At 37.0% G+C, this 20433-nt stretch overlaps 1 protein-coding gene across 13 annotated transcripts in view; it reads right to left on the bottom strand.

The window, feature by feature from the left end:
• LOC109090333 (autism susceptibility gene 2 protein homolog) overlaps positions 1 to 20433 on the bottom strand; it is a 262493-nt gene that overhangs the window by 199989 nt on the left and 42071 nt on the right. For all 13 annotated transcript variants that reach the window (XM_042723541.1, XM_042723542.1, XM_042723544.1 and 10 more), the window contains exon 2: positions 5500 to 5697. In XM_042723541.1, the coding sequence (XP_042579475.1) occupies positions 5500 to 5697 (198 nt within the window). The remainder of the gene's footprint in view (positions 1 to 5499; positions 5698 to 20433) is intronic.

Below are 20433 nucleotides of genomic sequence, written 5' to 3'. Positions count from 1 at the left end.
CGACACATTGAATTTAACACAAGTGAGAAGAGACAGACTCACAGTCTCTACAATGCACTGTACAGAGGTCCTATATCACATAATTATATCTCTATCCCTCATCTTCATTTTCATTCTTGTCACAAATTAAATATAGTGCTATCCTGACTATGTTCTACAACCACAGTTTCTCCTCCTTTCAAGTGGTCCGTCTCCTCCTCCTCATATTGTCTAGTGTGTAAATCACCTCTGACTGAAGCTACACCATCACAAAGAAACTTTCCTCTGGCTAAGTACCAACGGTTCCACATTCCAGCTTTCAATGTGATCCAGCTCCTGCGCTACACCAGAATCTAGGCTTCTACATCTAGAACAGTGAGGATATAAAACACACACTGTATAGAAACACCAAGTCTCAGTTCAGCATAACACACATGCATAAAAACTGGAATCTAAGTGGTCTAAGTATAAGAACAGGAAGAAAGTGCACTAAGCCTAACCTCTTTATTTAGCAGTTCATCTACAGAAAAAACAAGACCGACTTTTCACACTTCGGTCTTCTGCATTTCTCAGTGCTCGTTCTGTTGCGTAACTATGAGAAATCATCTCATATCAGACTGAGAAATGTGCAGTACTTCAAATATGCAGACTTCTCCTTTCTCAGACTCTATCAGTCATAGTTTTTGAATAAAGGCCGGGCGGCTAATTCACAACCTTGCAAGTGTTGCACTGAGCAAATCCCTATCGTCAGACATCTGAGCCTGGGTGAAATTACAGCTCGTCCTTTCAGTCTCTCAGCTGCTATTAGACAAAGCGAGCGTTTGAAGAATATGTCACATTCTGTAGGGCATAAATTGTACAGGGGGCTGATCAAAACAAAACCAACTTAAAATTAAAAAAACCACAAAAGCAATCAATAAACAATAAAGAACAAATAACCAATCAACAAAAAACAAAAATCGGTCCCAAATATGGGAGCTGCGCATTGCTGTGCATGCATTCAAGGTTATTCTCAATTTTCTGTGCACTACTCTAGAATGTTCTGTTAATAGTAATGTGCAGTAAGTGAAGTATCCTTCAAGCTCAAAGGAAGCAGGCCTACCGTGTGTTTCTCTGTTTAAAGTTTGAGAGGCATTGATTCATGTTTGTTTCAGCCTCAGATCACAATACGCTAATAACACTATTAAGTGTTTTCATGCACTATTCAACATCTACATGCAAATCAATAAACTGAGAAAATGCACCTTAGATTAAAAAAAAAAAAATCTTTTATCTGTAAAAGAAAACAAGCCTAATAATACTGAACAACAAAATATAATTAGAAAAAAAAAACAAGCCTTCACGTACAATTATATATCACTTAAAAATGATCAAATACAAAATTAATAGTAGTTATTAAGATTGATTTGGTTTGGAATTGATAAAATGTGCTTGGAAAAAACAAATATGATCAGAATATCAACGTGCCTAATAATTATGCATGCGGTGTATTAAGCCTTGTTTTCAGAGATTGCATCTTTAATATCTTATGCAGTGTTGCTTCACATCCTGTTCAATATATTTTATTTAATTATATATATAAAAAACACTCATTAAGAATAGGATGTTTCACAGCGCAAGTAAATGTCTTCACTGTCATTCTGTCAGCAATTATTATAAAAAAAAAAAAAAAATATTAACAAGACCTGAGAAAAAGCAGTTAAAATTGGGGAAAACATGTAATTCAGTCGTACTGCAAGTGAAGTGTGCAGTTTCTGTGCTATTAGAGTCATCACAACAGAACTGCAAGAATATTTCCCTGCCATTATTTTGCACAGTTAATCAATGTTTTGATAGAGACAGTGTTTTATAGTTTTTTTTTTTTTTTTTTTTTGTTGTTGAAAGAATCAACCTACAAATGGCTTACTTATAGTTGTCTCTGCAGCAAAAGAAAAATGACACACTTTAGCTTTAAGAAGATTGTGTAACGTTAGACACTTGTATCTAATCTGATTTGCCCTTTAGCTGGTGCTTTTGTAACTCAAGCAGAAGCTTCCAGTAATTACAGAGAGGACAGAGTAACTTGAGGTTAAGTGTCTAAGGCACGATGGCAATACTTCATAGATCACTGAGAAAAAAAGTTAATATTTAAATGCTTTGATGAATCTGCGTTTAAGTGTGATCACGGGCTGTTCAGAGACAGAATTCAAGCTGAGCTGTGCATCAAAAGCCCCGACACGCTGATCAGAGACATGCTGTGTGTGTCCTTCTGCATCTCTGCAGCGAGGAAACATAAACACACACACACACACACACCAGCGGCCCATGCGCATTCACAATCTCTCCCCGTCCAGATGGCTGCTTTGTGGAGAGCCTTCCGCTCTGCAATTACAACGATATGAAAGTGGTTTTCTTTTTTCCCCATTATTTCTGATCAGAGAGGGAAACGGAGCTGCCAGCGGGTGTATGAGAGTCTGATAGACGCCCATGCGGGCTAGAACACCCTGCATTTAAACGCGCTGAGTGAACGCACAAAGGCCTGGGATCAGACAGAGACCCCACCTGGAGAGAAGCTGCTTTATATGCATTGGGCTACAGTGATGGAGAAGTCTTCAGGGGAGGGGTATCAGATGGCTCTGGGAGGAGGCAAGTGACAGACACGGGATGAACCGTGCTCTGTCTGTCCATTTGGCTTTAACTCTGGCCTGATAATATTCTATCTCTTCTCATGGTGTCAGAAAGCTGTCCTTCTAGAAAACTCTGTATGAGTGACAGAAGACAGAGTAAGCAAGGAAAGAAGATCATGGGTTGGAGTTATGGCCTACAGCTGTGAGCACCAGGGGTGTAGTAACCACTATAACTACACTTTCAGAAAGTTTGTCACAGACAATTTGAGCAGACAGAATGATTGCAAGATAAAAAAAAAAAAAAAACAGGCGGACAGCTAGACACATAAACACACACACACAGACAGACTGTTTACCACATACATTTGAAAAATGGTTTGACTAAGACTGCAAAACGTTAAGATAATAAATCATCAAACCTAAAGAACTAAACAATGCAGACATAAGAAGTGAATTCTGTTCAAAATTAAAACTATACAAAGACACGATTAGAGAAAAAAGAAACACCATCTGACCAAAAGTGACCTCAAGAAACAGAACTTTCAATAAATCATAATCAACAGGCATATGTGGAATAATCTGAGCACAACAAAACCACAAGACTTACCAATACAAGACGGAAACATTTGAATGAAATATTTAGAAAATGTTTATGAAGAAATCCCACCAAAACAACCAAATGAACATTATAATCAAATCAAAGTCTACAAACTTATGAAAACACAAGTAAAAATAATCAAAACCCACTTGACTTTCCAATTACACAAAAAAAAAAAAAAAAAACAATCTTGTGGTCCTGACAGCATTCTAGGTGCAATGCTGAAACACAGCACACCTGAGCTTCAGACAGCTGTGCTCAAATTATTCAACTTTGTACTTGGGCTGTTTACCTGTCATCTGGAGCCAAGAACTTATTATTACCCCAATTCACAAGAGTGGAGATCAACTGGACCCTAATAATTCTGGAGGCATTTGTGTGAGCAGTAATCTGGGGAAGTTATTTATCAGTAGAATTGTAGACTTCCCTAACGAACACAATGACCTGAGAACAAGTCAGATCGGCCTCCTTCCAAATCACAGAACTACAGACCACAATTACACCCTACACACCCAATCAATAAACACGTAAAACAGACCAAAAATAGAAAAAACATTTGCACGCTTTGTTGTTTAAAAAAATCATTTGATTCTGTTTGGATTATATTACAGATTATATTACAAACTTTTACAAAGTGGTTTAGCTCATGACATAAACGTATTGAATTCTTCACCAAGAAGAGATTGAAGAGGAGTGTGTCAGGGCAGTATTGAACCTGTTCAACATTTATATTCATGCAAAACAGCGGAGCAGGTGGAACAGTCCACTGCCCTAGACTCACTCTACAAGACAAAACATCGAGCTTTTGCTGTACTCGGATGATTTGGTGCTGCTGTCATCCACTCCACAGGGACTACAGCAGCACCTAGACCTGCTGAGCTAGAACTCAGACACAAAAAGAGCTGCTTACCCAGTGAGCAAATAGTGTGTGTTCACTGTAAGACAGGACCGAGACACACTTCCTACTTAAATCAATAAGAGACCTGAACAAATCCACAAGCATCGTAAAGAACTTTACAGCCACGACTGAAGGGGAACAGATGGGGCAGCTGTGGCCTAACGGTTAGAGATTTGGACTTGTAACCAGAAGGTCGCAGGTTCGAGTCTCGGTGCTGGCAGGAGTTGTAGGTGGGAGGGAGTGAATGAACAGCGCTCCCTTCCACCCTCAATACCCATGGCTGAAGTGCCCTTGAGCAAGGCACTGAACCCCCAGTTGCTCCCTGGGCGCTGGATATAGCTGCCCACTGCTCCGGGTGTGTGTTCATGGTGTGTTCACTTCTCACTGCTGTGTGTGTGCACTTGGAATGGGTTAAATGCAGAGCACCAATTTCGAGTATGGGTTACCATACTTGACAAATGTCACGACTTTCACTTTTCAGATAAAGGTAATATTAGGAGAGGGACAGAGACTGTGAGATATGTATAAATGTGCCATGTGTGTAATGTGTGTACTGTGAATGACCTCAGTGTGTTTTTCTACTGTACACCACAGTGACCCTCAGTATGTGTTTGTTTTTTTGTGTTTTAAAGTGATATCAACTGATGGTGATCTAATTTGTTACACTGTTTATTTAAGTGTAAAATATGTTGTCATGTTTTCTTCTGTTATTTTGATCTTTTCATGGTCATTCATTATGTTTTTTGCACATATATTCTAAGCTTTAGCAATACTGTATTGTTTACAGTCATGCCAGTAAAGACATTTTCAACTGATTTTTATAGAAAGAACAACTGAATGACAGAATGATAGTGAGACAAAACAACAGCTAGACATTCAGAGACACACACAAACAGACTGACAGATACAAAGACAGAGCAACAGACAGATAGATAATAGATGAGCTTTGGTGCTCATGTTGACAACGTGAGTTCAAATGTGGCTTGTGACATTTTCCGATCCCGTTTTCTTTGCTTCAAACCTCCTCATCCTGTACTGTCTGTTTTATCACTATCAAGAAAAGCTACAAATAAGTCAAAACAAGGAAGAGAGAAAATGGATACAGGAAGTGAGAGATGGTTATATTTGTTCTTCTTGGTCATTAACAGCATGCTGTGCGGCTTAATCACAGCTCCAGACCAGTAATCTGTCAGACGCTGATGTACTGCTGTCACATTCACATGCACACACCTCACTGGACCCTTCCAGGAACAGCAGGCATTCAGCAATACCTGCGATGGCCACATTAATCCGGTCAACACCGGTCAAAGCCGTCAACACTCAGGAACAGGTATAAGATCACATGGGTTTTGAGCGCCGCTGCTCTTGTCCATCAAGCTATCACTTAGCCTGCAGAAAGAGATGACAGACAGACTCACTCGTTTGCTCTTCTTGGAGTACGTGTTCTTCAGCAGACGATCTTTCACCCGCTCCTGGTCTCGCCCCATGCTGGTGGCCAGATTGCAGAAGCCGTTCTCGTCTATGTCAGGGGTCACGTTCTCCTCATCCTCCTTCTGTTGTTTGACTACAATCTCCTCCCATTTCTTCTTCTCCATTTTAACCGAAACATTCTTGTTCTGACGGGGGGGAAAGAACAGAGAAGAATCAGAGATGTTATCCACTTACTCTGCAGGTGAGAGGTTCATGATATCAGTTCAATTACTGCAAAACACACGTACATGCACAACAACCTCAAATACCTTTAAAAGACTAGGAAGAAGAAAGAAAAAGGAAGAGACGGGAAAAAAGATAGTAGTGAGAGAAAAAGCACAAAGTAGCATAAAGGATAAGAAAAGGGGTGGAAACATAGCAGAAAGGGAAGGGAAGGGAAGGGAAGGGAAGGGAAGGGAAGGGAAGGGAAGGGAAGGGAGGGGAGGGAAGGGAAGGGAAGGGAAGGGAAGGGAAGGGAAGGGAAGGGAAGGGGAGGGAAGGGAAGGGAAGGGAAGGGAAGGGAAGGGAAGGGAAGGGAAGGGAAGGGAAGGGAAGAAAGAGGAAAAAGCAATGGAAAAGAAAGAAAGGGATTGGAGCAGACAGGTGGAAAGGAGTAGGAAGGAAAAACAGAGGAAAGGGATTGAAAAGGAGAGAAAGCAAAAGAATAAGGGGAAAGGAGGAACAAGAAAGAAAGAAACGAGAGGAAGAAAAGAAAATGGAAAGGTTTGGTGGAAGAAGGAAAGGTGCAGTAGAAGAGTAAGCAGAGAGGAAAGGAAAAGGATGAAAAGGAAGCAGAAGAGGACAACGAAAAGTAAATGAAGAGAAAAAGGGAGAAACAGAGAAAAAAGAATGAAGAGGATTGGAAAAGAAAAAAGAAAAACAGTTCCCATAGCCCTGCATCTGTTTCATGTTTCTGCATGATAATCATAGGGTGACTTTTCCAGTAAACGTCTGATATCATTCTCTGTTTCTACTCAATTATTGTGTGATTAAAACAAAGCCTGACAAGAAAATCAACCAGCAAAATACTGTACAGCTCTGAAAACATGACCTTGCCTGTTTGCAGTTGGACAAACCCATGGGTTCACAAAGGCCCATTTGCATCAAGTCAAAAAGCACTGCAAGATATCAAAACAAATCAATGCATCTGAAGATGAAATAAAACATAACAGGAGTAAGACTGTGCATGTACACTACAAACTCTTGGTTAAAAATTCTGAAACAAACAGTATGAATTTTCACTAAAGACAGTAGTTTTAGCATTTTATACTTCCATATTGTTTTGTTACACTGGATTTTTGGGGCAAATATTTAAACTGAAACGTCAGCAATTGAAACTATTTTCATTCACTGAATATATTCAAACCTAAACAAATAGAATGAATGATTCATGTTTAAGATAACCAGACCATGCACTTCTGTCCTTGTCTCTGCCTCTGTAGGTTAATATTCACCAGAACATGCAATTCAATCAGGCTTTTATTTATTTATTTTTTACAGTCTCCTTCATCGATGACCCATCAGACTCAGGACATCCAGAGGACATAACGCCTGAAATAGGAAAGCTTGGACAGCTGGGTGGTATGGCACTAAACACATTACATGTGTAGCAATAAAAATATGTTTATATTACAGTACAATTTTATATAGTTATAGGTTGGCAGGGCTACTTTGCCATTTACCCATGAGAAGTAATGCCAATGCTCAATGATGAACTTATTATTCACTTATGAAAAATCTTATATTTTGGTTTCCATCCATTAATTAAAAAAAAGCAACAAAATAAAATAAAGTAAATGAATAAAGCAAATTATATTTTTTTCTCTTAAAACCATGAGTAGCATAGATTTTTAAAGGTCGCCACAGTTTAAATAAAGCAAATAATAAGCTTTAGTTAAGAAACCCACCATGTGTTTACACATTTATCTTTCACAAACAAAGAAGGGCAAGGGCATTCAACAACAAAACCAAAAAAAAACCAGCTTACAGCATCTGGAAAGATTTTGGTATTTCCAATCGCTGGTGAACGCTGGGTCATGTGGAGTAAATCAGAACAGCTCAGTCTGAATGACCACAAGACCTCAGAGAGCAAACAGAAAAAAACACTGAGATTTGGTGGGAAAAGGAAAGGGGTTATTCTATTCCACCATACTCATCTAAACCACCTGCATCTGGTCAAGAAACATGTCCGAAGATCTGGCAACCAGCTGACGCTCACTATCCACTGTTCCTCATTATCAACTACTGAATCCAACATAACATACAAACAACAAACACATCCATGTTACAAGCGTGATAAGTTACAAGGACTTGAAATCAGCAGGGAATTACACTATAACGGAAATGAGTATGAAATCACACACTACAAAATAGACTTCAAAAAAAAGAAAGGGCTATAAGCTTAAAGAATAATGAAGAAGTCTGTCCTAAAGAATATATATCAATAGTTCAGAGGAGTTAACCTAATCTGCCTTTTAGCAGCCACAGCAGGAGACGCCAAAGAGATTAAATATTGATCAAATGACACACTGGCTTCCTCTGAATAAAAGAGAAGACAACGATAGACAGAATGTGTGTTCAGGTCTTTTAATAGCAGTTTTAGCAGTTTTGAGAATGTTGTTGTGGTGGCTTAAAGGGAGAGTTGAACCAAAAAAAAAAAAAAAAAAAAAAAAAAAAAAAAAAAAAATTATTATCATTATTTGTGTGATACATACACAGACTTTACGCAAATATGCGTTAGAGCGCAATTCCATAAAAGTGCTGATGTGAGGGGGGAATTCTGCAGGAGATTTACTAACATGTGCACATTAAAGAACAAAGATGCAACATCTCATTTCCATAATGACCAGCACAAACTGCCGCCTGCTTCAAGACATGCATTTTGAATTATTCAAGTCTTAAGTGTCACATGATCCTTCAGAAATATGATGATTTGCTGGTCAAGAAACTGCTGGTCTTATTAGTATCAATGTTGAAAATGTTGAGTATTTGTATATAATGAATCCTGACACGTTATTTCAGAATTAAGTTCAAAAGAACATTATTTATTTAAGTGTAAAAAATGCTGTACAGCTCTGAAAACATGACCTTGCCTGTTTAAATGAACTACAGCTATTTGCAGTAGGACAAACCCATGGGTTCACAAAGGCCCATTTGCATCAAGTCAAAAAGCACTGCAAGATATCAAAACAAATCAATGCATCTGAAGATGAAATTAAACATAACAGGAGTAAGACTGTGCATGTACTCTACAAACTCTTGGTTAAAAATTCTGAATCAAACAGTATCAATTTCACTAAAGACAATAGTTTTAGCATTTTATACTTCCATATTGTTTTGTTACACTGGATTTTTGGGGCAAATATTTAAACTGAAACGTCAGCAATTGAAACTATGTTCATTCACTGAATATATTCAAACCTAAACAAATAGAATGAATGATTTATGTTTTAGATAACCAGAACATGCACTTCTGTCCTGTGTGTGGTTGTCTATAAATGTAATTACTACTGGTTGTATATGAAATGTATATTCGGTCATCATTCTCTCTTTCTGTAGTAGTCAACAAGTAGTAAATGCATTACATTAATTGCTGTGCTTTGACAAGACATGATGCAAGTGGCTGTTAAGATGTGGCTCATTTAACATATACCTTGAGAAAAGCAGCATCACAGTACTTTTTACAATAAAGATGAAGATCTCATTTGTATGGCATCTGAGGTTCTCTCTGTGCCGTTGTGAATGAACTTTACATCATCGTAATTGCACTAAATTTAAGTCAGAGCATAACAACCAATTTTCAGAAATGTTCTGCTTGAAGGAAAACTGTTCAAAGCATTTTTGGATACAAGCAATAAATCACATGACTGGTACTTTACAGTGCCTCAACTCTGCAATTTATCGGCTCTGCTGTTACACACGTCCTCAGAAAGCTGTCAAAACAACTACGAGAGCCCTCCATCACATCACTAATGCATTCCCAAAGAGTTCAGTGAAGTCAGAGCTGATATTTTGGTTAATGTGGTATAAAGACGTCGCAGCTGAATGTCTGTCGTGTCACACAAGACAGCTTTGATTCTGTAAATCAACATGGCTTCATCAGTGGAACACCTACACAAGCATCTGACACTTCCTGTGCTCGGCGTAAGGGAGAAACAGTATGTCAAGTGCAATTCACGTTTCAGCATTTCCACCAGCTTTCCTACATGCAGCCGTCAGCTACTGATCTTTGCCTCCTCAGCTATCCAGAGGAGAAAGATAGCGAGCGAGAGAGAGAGAGAGAGAGAGAGAGAGAGGGAGAGATGAATAGTGAATAGATGTTGGAAAAAGACACTGACTTATTTAAAATGGAGTGCAAGAATCTCTCCAAGTCCTGCACCCCCAGAATTCCTCCGGCTGCAACCATTGCCCATGACTTCCCAAAAAAAGTCCTTTAATAAATCCCTCTAATAAATAAGCTTTCCATTGATGTATGGTTTGTTAGGATAGGACAATATTTGGCCGAGATACAACTAAAATACTGAAAAAATACATACTGAAAATCTGGAATCTGAGGGTGCAAAAAAATCTAAATATTGAGAAAATCACCTTTAAAGTTGTCCAAATGAAGTTCTTAGCAATGTATATTACTGATCAAAAATTGGGTTTTGATATATTTACAGTAGGAAATTTACAAAATATTTTCATGGAACATGATCTTTACTTAATATCCTAATGATTTTTGCCATAAAAGAAAAATCAATAATTTTGACCCATACGATGCATTTTTGGCTATTGCTACAAATACTGTATACCCCAGCGACTTAAGACTGGTTTTGTGGTCCAGGGTCATATATGGTTCTGTTCAAGATTGTATCTTATTTTAAAGACGACGTAAAGAAGATGTGAAATTTGCCTTCTCAGATACAGATTTAATGTGCAGTGAAAACAGCTGCTCATAACAACAAATCTAAACTTCAGCAAGTAATATGAAAGATACCTCAAACTGTGTGGTCAGATGAGGAGAACTGAACTAATACTTTCCTAAAAACCAGGCGAGAGAACCTAAAGGATGGAGATAAGCCAGAAAATGCAATCATTTTATTACCATTGAATATTAGATTCTTAGTGGTGTATGTAATTATTTAATACGTTTACTTCAAAATTAAATTTATTTTAATTAACATGCTGAATTGAGAGACATAAGAAATACTTTTTTAAATCATAAAAGCCTGTCTACATCAATTTCTATTCTTTTTCTTTCTTTTTTATTATTAATATTTAAGAAATTTGAAATCATTTGACAACGGATTAAAAAATAACTGTGTAAAATAAACATACTTTTACTTTAGATGACAAAGTATTTTTCACAAAATATAATTAAAAAGGAAGTAAACACTGTAACAGGGCACTCAGTATTCTGGGAAGTTTGTGTGCATTGGGAATCATATTTTTCAAATAAAGACAGGGTAACGCTCATTTTACATACAGCACACAGTGAAAATGACATGAATATGACAGTAGGGAAAAGCATGAAGCGCAGCATAATTTGAAATCACGAGTTTAAAGTTGAATTCAATTCACTCGGACCGACCGTCACTCAGAGAACACGTGATCTTGCTGGATACACATGCACACTTCACAAGATCTCACAGCTAATAATATTAAATAATATTAAAATTAAAAAATTACAAAAAATATATATATATTAAAATGTAACATTTTAACACAAAAATTGTAAGTGTTCCTCTTGTGTTTCTTCAGTAAGCCAAAATAACCAGCCATTAACTTTATAGACCCCATTAAAGGTTTAACAGGATCTGCAGCTAATATCTTCCTTTCGAGGAAAGAGTGATCATTCAGCTAGTTTAATAGACTGAATCTTACAACTTATGCATCTTCCAGTAGCCTTTGTATGGAAATACCCATCTGCATTATTGAACCGCCAGGACGCAGTGAACTCCATTACCGTACCATAAATTATCACCTCGCAACACATGATAAAATTACACTAAGTGGAAATGTGTTTTTATGCTATTTAAGGGATTTTCTGCTAGATGTGCACTAACTGCCGTTGCTTTGATGACAGCCAATCCGCCAGAATCAATTAGTCTGCGGGAATATTCCCACCCAAGCAGCCCACAAACTGGAAATCAAGCCAATATACTGCAGCTGATGGCCAAAACTCAGAGAGAGAGAGAGATTTGTAACAGCACTTCAGAAATATTTATCCGTGCTCGGAGGGCACAGAGGCTGTAGATTTATGTGTGTATGGTGAGCTGTTTATGCACACACTAAGATCGGTGGGATAAATCACTACGTCAGTGAGCAGAGTTAAATTGCATTGATTTAGCAGAGTGTTCGACACTGTGCTGGCAGTCTGTGCAAATGAACGGAGTTGTCAGCTCCTTGACATGGACACACGCCTGCACACACACACACACACACACACACACACACACACACACACACACACACACACACACACACCTTTAATTAAATCACATTGAAAGCACAATTTACATCATCTTACACAGGCAAAATCTCTCTGAACCGTAGAGGTCTGACAGCAGAGAAGCAACTGTGTGCTCAGCTAAATATACCTACAAGTGATACATAAATAACCCACAGGCTTTAGGTGCTAGAAATAAGTATGAAACAGAAGTATGAGACACAAAAAAAAGCAATTACCACTTTCGGGCAGTATCCATGTTTCTCAGGGGTTAAAATGGACATATTAAAAAGGGCTGTCAACTGACTACAGATAATTCACTGTATGATATGCCAATTAATTAATCAACTTAATCACATAATTGCATGCATCAATATTTGCTGAGAAAAGCATCCATATGATTAGAAGCTGGGAATTACAGTACAAGGAAGAAAAAAACCCCTAAAAGTTGCTTTTCCATGTTTGAAGCAAGAGCAGTAAAATTACATCAGTATTGCATATATATTAAGATTTTTATTGTTATTTATATCTACACACACACACACACACAACTATAATCTACTAAAAAGTGGCTTTGGAAGTCAAGAGTTTAATTTCCACTGAATATCACTATCATGAAAACCTTGAGGCTTGAGACTGTCCCATAGACTGTCAAGTAAATAACAGTGTCAAGGTCCATAAAAGGTATGAAAGTCGCCGTCAGAATACTCCATCTGCCATCAGACGTGCAATCTGGGTTATATGAAGCAACAGGAACACTTTTTGTATGCGAAGAAAACAAAAATAACAACTTTATTCAATAATTACTTTGACACCTTTCCTGGACCTTGACACTGTTATTTATTTGGCAGTCTATGGGACAGTCTCAAGCCTCCAGGTTTTCATCCAAAATATCTTAAATTATGTTCCGAAGATGAATTAAATTTTTACGGGTTTGGAACGACATGGGGGTAAGTGATTAATGACAACATTTTCATTTTGGGGTGGAGTATCCCTTTAACTTTTTTTTTCCTTTGTGCAAATCATAAAGGTCTATTCATAACAAGTGTGATGCAATTCTGACAAATAATAATAAAGTGGTCAACCAATATACTGTCCACGCCAATATTTGGGATTTTTTTATTTATCAGCATTGGCTGATAATTTTTTTTTTTGTTTGGCCAACGTGTCAGAAGAGGGCCTTTATTTTGACAGTTCTGCTTTTATATTTTTACATTCTGTGATATTATATATATTGGCTTAACAATGTCAAAGTCAAAGTTTATTTATAAAGCACTTTTTTAGAAACAACATGTGTTTACCAAAGTGCTGTACAAGCATGAATAAGACAATATGACAAATAGAATACCAAATTAAAATAAATAAATATACATACATATATACATATATACATACCTGTTTCTATATATCATATATATATATATATATATATGTGTGTGTGTATGTGTATGTATATGTACTTGTGTGTGTGTGTGTGTATATATATATATATATATATATATATATATCACATATACAGTACATACTGTAAGTACATACATATACATATACATACACATACACACACACATATACATATATATATAATATATATATAATACATATACATACACATACACACACACATATACATATATATATACACATATATATATATATATACATATATATATATATATATATATATATATACACACACACACACACATACATACACGTACATATAAAAAATATGAAATATTATAGAAAAATATAAAATAAAATAAAACAGAAAAATAGCAGCTCTCACACTGTGTTAAACGTACTATAAAAGAAGGTTTTTAAGTTAATGTAGGAACAATACAGGGCTTAACAATACAAACTGCTTGTAAATAAATAAACAAATAACTTAAATAATTAAGTGAAATGGATCTCTTTGTTTATTGTATCATGATATTTTGGACTGGACCCTTTTTTCTGCTCAACTGAAAATGAAACTAGCCGAACATGATTTCTGTGCCAAACATATGGACTCGGTGTGAATGAACTTTCAAAACAGCAATGAGAAGTGAACGTTGTTCAGGTCTCTGAGGTTGCCCTCATTAGTAAATCAAGCTGCTCAGAGGACAGCACAGAGGAGTTCTGTCTGTTCCTCTCTCTTTCCCTCTATCCGCACCTCTCTGTGTAAGTGACCAAGCAGGAGGCTGCTTGTTCCAAGTCATTAAAACGCATCCACAGACCCGAGAAGGCCCAGAGTTTTGGCTCATTACTTGGATTCCCCATGGAGCTCTGCAGGAGAATCTCCATCTTAAAACACTACCTCCATTCGGGCCCAGTGCCCTGACTCTCCCCGTCTCATCTGCCGATTCCACTGAATCAGCTCCTCTAGTTACTGCCATAGCCTGTCCCTGACTCTCAGCCTCACACAAGAGCTTTGATTTAACATCCGGCCCCTGAAAACCAGAGACAGGGAACTGATTTACCAACATCATGTAAAAAGCAGAATCTGTGTAGGATTAGGGGTTAGATAGTCTAGAGGCTGTGCATTACACTAAAGTTGCTTATTGCTTTTACGTATGCGTGACTTGTGTAATCACAGAACTGTACTGTACATCTCTGCCATATGGACAGACACACTACTTTGACACAGTCACCTCTGATAATGTAATGTAGGACCATTCATTTTCTGTAAAGCTGTTTTGAAACAACATGTGTTATACTGTATAAACAAATGTGAATTGAAGTTAAAAATGCGAGTTAAAAATACATCAATATTGCATATCTATTATGATTATTATTTACATCGGAGTATACACATTCCACTATAACGGGTTGAACCAAGTAAGATATATACAGAACAATATACAGAATGATGGGTAGAATGGTAGAATGATATACAGAACTAAGACAGACAGATTTTAATCAATTAAATATTTTTTCTTCTGTACTTGCCTTAAAAATAAGCATTTATGATCTTAAAAAAAACTACTTAAGATCAAAATAAAAGATTACATCCAAGAATTTTCAAATGTATGTATTTTATGAAAACATTAAAAGTATCTTCATGACCGGGAATCCATTTATATTTTTCTACTCATTACAGCAGAAATCACTTCAGACTACCCTGTCAACCGCTTTGAGCCCGATGAAACGTGAGGATTCCCAAACTGGCAATTTAATACATTTAATAAACTCCACTCATCTTTTTAATAAACGGCAAGGTGTCATTTACTGCAGCAGAACCAGATGGAACATTTCCTACTCGCGGCTGATGGCTCCGGTGGGACCGGCCTGTTACCGTCATATCTCAAACACCAGATTGATTCTTACATTCACACAGTTCTTTACTCTTCATTTATAGCTTTACTGCTGTGTATCCAGATATAAAAAGCTGTCAAAAAACCCTGAAGACTAAAGGGAAGCAAACTGAAAGTTTTTTAAAAGGCAGAGTTAAACCCAAGAACCATCCCTTTTCCTGAACTGCACATTTTGAATGCATTTTTCTTCTCTGCCACTTCTAGCTCAGGTCTTGAAGCCTCTACTAATTACTCTTCTTACATAAATGCACTGTTGCTTTAAGAGGAATCAGAGCACTGGGCAAATTTAGCCCATGCTTGGCTTGAGTTGTACAGCCTAGTGTGGCGTCCTCCAGTGACTCGATAACTGCTTCCTGCTGCACTTCACTTGCTTCCTGCTGTGAGGTTCTTGAGAGTAAGGACTGACTGAGCTCAGAGGAAAATGACAGTGACACTGCAAAACAATCTGGCCTAAAAAAACAAGGTCAGATTTTAGGGCTATTACAGTCAAACTGCCTAAGCCTTATATAACTGCACTCATCCTTAGTGAAACCCTGGTGTTTGGAGAGTCAGTTCTCCAGAACGCACCTCAAGGTTAGTTTTCACATTGCAAATCACTCATCTGGCGATGCCTGTCACAGAAGGGAACTGTGTCAGTTGCTACATTACTATAATATTAAAGGTTACAATTATTAATGCAATTCAATTGCTATTGGAGTCGCATATAAGCATTTAAACTGAACAAAGAGGTTATATATTTAATGACGTAATTATGTTCCTACTCGTTTTAGTTGTTGAAATAAAAAGCATTTACACAGCGGCTGGCATAAAAAACTTGTTCTCACGAAAGATTCACACTGAGTAATATAAACATCACAAACAGGTAAAAATACAGATTTTTTTCAAGCTAACTAAACCAGCTTTTCTGAGGTAAATGTAATGTTACGTGACATTTTTAACAAGCTGTTTTTTGTAGTCTCTCCGCAGTTGCTACACTGATTGAGCAATTAGACTTGATATATTTCAGCAAGTTGCACTGTTTCTTTCAACATACCTTCTGATCCTCATTCATGCTTGTTTGGTGCTATAACTAGTAGTAAACAAAAATAAGCTGATTGGTTCACATGCTGTTTGAACTGAGGCACATGCATCTGTCACAACATATTAAATGGCATTTATTGTTTGAATTTCATGGCAAAATTTACATCATTTGAAACCCAACACTTTGCACAAAGCTTTTTGTGATTTTTGGATGGGAGGTACACTAGAATAATGTTTAGTTCATGCATAAACAGAAAACTGTATAGACTAAAAGATAAATATAATAATTACTATTAGTTAATCAAAATAATCGATAGTAGTGGCTCAATTTCCTCTGACTAAATCTATGGAACTTCAAGAAGTAAATCCAGATGGGTGATGCACAACAGCTTCATATGTTTCTCCAAATCTTAATGCAGAGCTCCTATTTATTTGCTAAATAGAAAAAAACACACATTCTATCTGACACATGGAAAAACCTTGGTGCCTTTTCGGTTTGTTGACTAGTGTCATATTATGGAAGGTCTGAGAACATATTTATCTAATTAAGCCTGCTGATGACAAATCTCTGACTCATGACTCATCTCTTGGAGTGTTTTGCTGAAACTCGATGTTAATGGGCTCATCTAACAAGCTGTGTGAAGATCATCATCTTCCAACAAATCAGACCTATAACAAGATCTTAAAATTCTTTGAAGTACTGTATGTATGATGAGTGAGGCAGGGCTGAAAGCTGATACATTTATGATTTAACTTGATCGTATAAAGCTACAAGTCAGTGTAGCAGATGATAATTCTACACCCCACAAAAATAGGTAGGTCTAAATTTTAGTTCTGAATTGCAAAACTTGCTTCATGTACTGTGTTAGAGTAACTGGGACTGTCACAACACTACATTTTGCTGCCCTCTTGATGGTTTTATTGCTTCTGTTGTCCTCATTTGTAAAGAATCTGCTAAATGATTATATGTAAATGTACATACAATTTCAAACACAGTCTTAACATATATATATAACATAAAAGAATAAACCTGAAATAGATCTATAGTGCAGAATTTATACCCATTTCTTTACAGTCTCAATTTTATATACAGAGTTCAAATATTTATGCAATAAAAATGTGCAATATCCTTATATTTACTTGTTACCCCTCCATCCTAGTACATCCCTGCATCTTACTCAATTCTATTCCATCGCCATCTATAGCACAACTGGTTATACAATTTATTTATTTGCAATTTTTTTTTTTTTTTTTTTTTTTGTCTGTGTGTTGTTGTTGTCTCTGTGTACTGGAAGCTTGTCACTATAACAAATTCCTTGTATGTGCAATCATACTTGGCAATAAAGCTCTTTCTTATTCTGATTTTGAATATATAAATCTTGAATCAGACTGCAGAACAATCGTAGCGTAAATGTCAAGCTAATCTCTGCAGTACTGGCCACACTTTTGGCTACCATAGAAGATCTTTAACCACAGAAACTTACCATAACTTATATAAGAGAAAGAGGCCATACATCCTACATATTATAAATGAAACTTAATTATGCATTGCTACATACATCCTTCTCTGAAGGGTAACATCATCAGAAAGATGTTTGACTCAATGACATTCAGTGTTTTAGCTAATAATAGCTCACCCACCCCTTCAATTAAGCTTGACAGAAACACGTGTATTACAAGTTTAAACAAGTGCAACGAGCCCTTCGGTTGAGTGGCACATTCATTGTGTGTGTGTGTGTGTGTCTCCCTGAGCGAAAAGCTTTTTAAGGCAAATCTTCACCTCATGAAACCTTAAGCATCCATATCCCTCTCATATCTTCCATCGCGTTCTCTGGGGAAATGTCACCTTTGACCTCTCCTCTCTGTGCCTGTGTACAATTTATTCATACAGGAGCTCAACTCTTCTCAAGGGAGAAGGGAAACAATCACATTCCTCCCACATCTTCAACCTCCTAACTAAACGGCTCGTCTCATACAACAGTCAAAATGAAATTGTCCTCCAAAAAGCTCTAGTACATTTCAGGCGGTCCTTGTCGGAAAATTCTGATCAGCGATGATGTCATAGTGCAGTTGTTCTCCAACAGCGTGCAGCGGCACCCCGGGGTGCAGTGAAAACACTTGCACGCAGCCTCCGGTTTACTCGCGCTGCCAAAGCCAAGACAGCCTGCCATTTATCGTTATTACATCTGAACGTATGCCAAAGTCAATCTCATAAAGAAAGGGTTGGTTCATTCTTAAATTATGAATCTTGGATGATCACTTGCTGGGCTGCTACAGTGTAATATCCAGCGTCTGTCAGAAGCGGACGTTTAGTGTGTATCTAAGAAGGTGACCTGCTGATATTCCTGACTGAATTCATCTGCACACTACGAAACTCACACTGAATCTAGATGAATCTAGACATGTAGGACTAGTAAAAACATGAGAATTAGCAGGGACGCAGTGATCTAAAAATTCAGACTTGATACTAATACGCCGATACTTATTTTGATGTAATAGCGTTAACCAATAAATGGTCGTTATCAAAATTCTATACTATTTTGACTAAACAAATATAAAATAAATACTGAAAACAGATTTATTAAATTGAATAATGTTGGTTAAACTATTATTAAAACTGTAATATTAGTCTAAAATCAATATGGTGCGATTATTTTGGGCATAATTAGTGTTTAACTGGTTTTTAAAGAATTAATATATTGTAGATATATACAAAACACAATTTTCAATGAGATCATTGAGATTACACAAACTTGCTTTAATTAAAAGAAAATGTAACTTTACACAAAACTTCTCTTAAAATTCATAAATGTGACCCTGTAGCACAGAACCAGTCTTAAGTCTCTGGGGTATATTTGTAGCAATAGCCAAAAATACATTGTATGGGTCAAAATTATCGATTTTTCTTTTATGCCAAAAATCATTAGGATATTAAGTAAAGATCATGTTCCATGAAGATATTTTAAAATATTAAAATATAAATATATTCAAACTTAATTTTTGATTAGTAATAAGCATTGCTAAGAACTTCATTTGGACAAATGTATAGGTGATTTCCTCAGTATTTAGATTTTTTTGCACCCTCAGATTCTAGATTTTCAAATAGTTGTATCCCGGCCAAATATTGTCCTCCTATCCTAACAAACCATGCATCAATGGAAAGCTTCTTTATTATTATTAATCCAAATTTGGAAGAATTGACACTTACGACTGGTTTTGTGGTCTAGGGTCACAAATAATAAAAAGGTTAGCTATCCACTAACAAGCAGAATCCGCTTTTAGTAGAACTGTCAAAGCGAGAAAAAAACACTTCTGGTTATTAGCTGAAATATCAGTCTATTACTAAGCCACCAAACCAAATCCACACCTCATTCATATGTAGAATACATATTATATCACACTGATTTTTAAGTGATTAATATGGCAACACTTCTGAATAACTACCCTAAACAAACAGCAAGAGTCTAAAGATCATATCTGAATACCAATTAAAATTTGGTGCCACGTGAACACAAGAAAAACAGGTCCCAAACCTGTGAGAGAACAAACAAAATAAATACATGTTTGGTTGCGAGGTGACACAATAAATGAATTAATTCTAGGTTTAAGTCCTATCTTTTTAGTTTGAGAAAATGCTAGAAATTGGATAATGGATGCTTTATTAACAACTCTGAAATGATGTGTCAGTATACACAAATAACAGAAACCACGGCGCACCACATGCTGAAAAGACCAGCACACCTGATGAGTGTTTTCTACTCCCACAAAGCAGGCAATTATGAAGAAGTCTAAGTGTCACAGCAGAAAATGAGTGGGCCTCTCTACATGAGAAGGGGCCTTTGTTTAATTGTATGCAGAAGAGAGACTAGGAGAGAGAGAGAGAAACGGGAGCGAGCGAGACGTGAAAAAGAGACGAGAGAGATGTAAGGTTAAGGGCTATCTATTATGCATGACAGAAAGCTCTTGGCAATGCGCCTCTGTAGGAGGACCTGTGGAGATTGAGTCACAGCAAGAGAAGCAGGCCAGAGGCCAAATCCCTCCAGCACGAGAGATGAACCTGAACCTGTGCTCACCATTACACCTGACTGACACCACGGCAGGAGAGGAAATTAATCTATGAATGGTAGATACCATGT

This window comes from Cyprinus carpio, chromosome B5 (genome assembly GCF_018340385.1).
Source record: "Cyprinus carpio isolate SPL01 chromosome B5, ASM1834038v1, whole genome shotgun sequence".
Classification (NCBI taxonomy): domain Eukaryota; kingdom Metazoa; phylum Chordata; class Actinopteri; order Cypriniformes; family Cyprinidae; genus Cyprinus; species Cyprinus carpio.
This window is presented reverse-complemented; position numbering and strand designations above follow the sequence as displayed.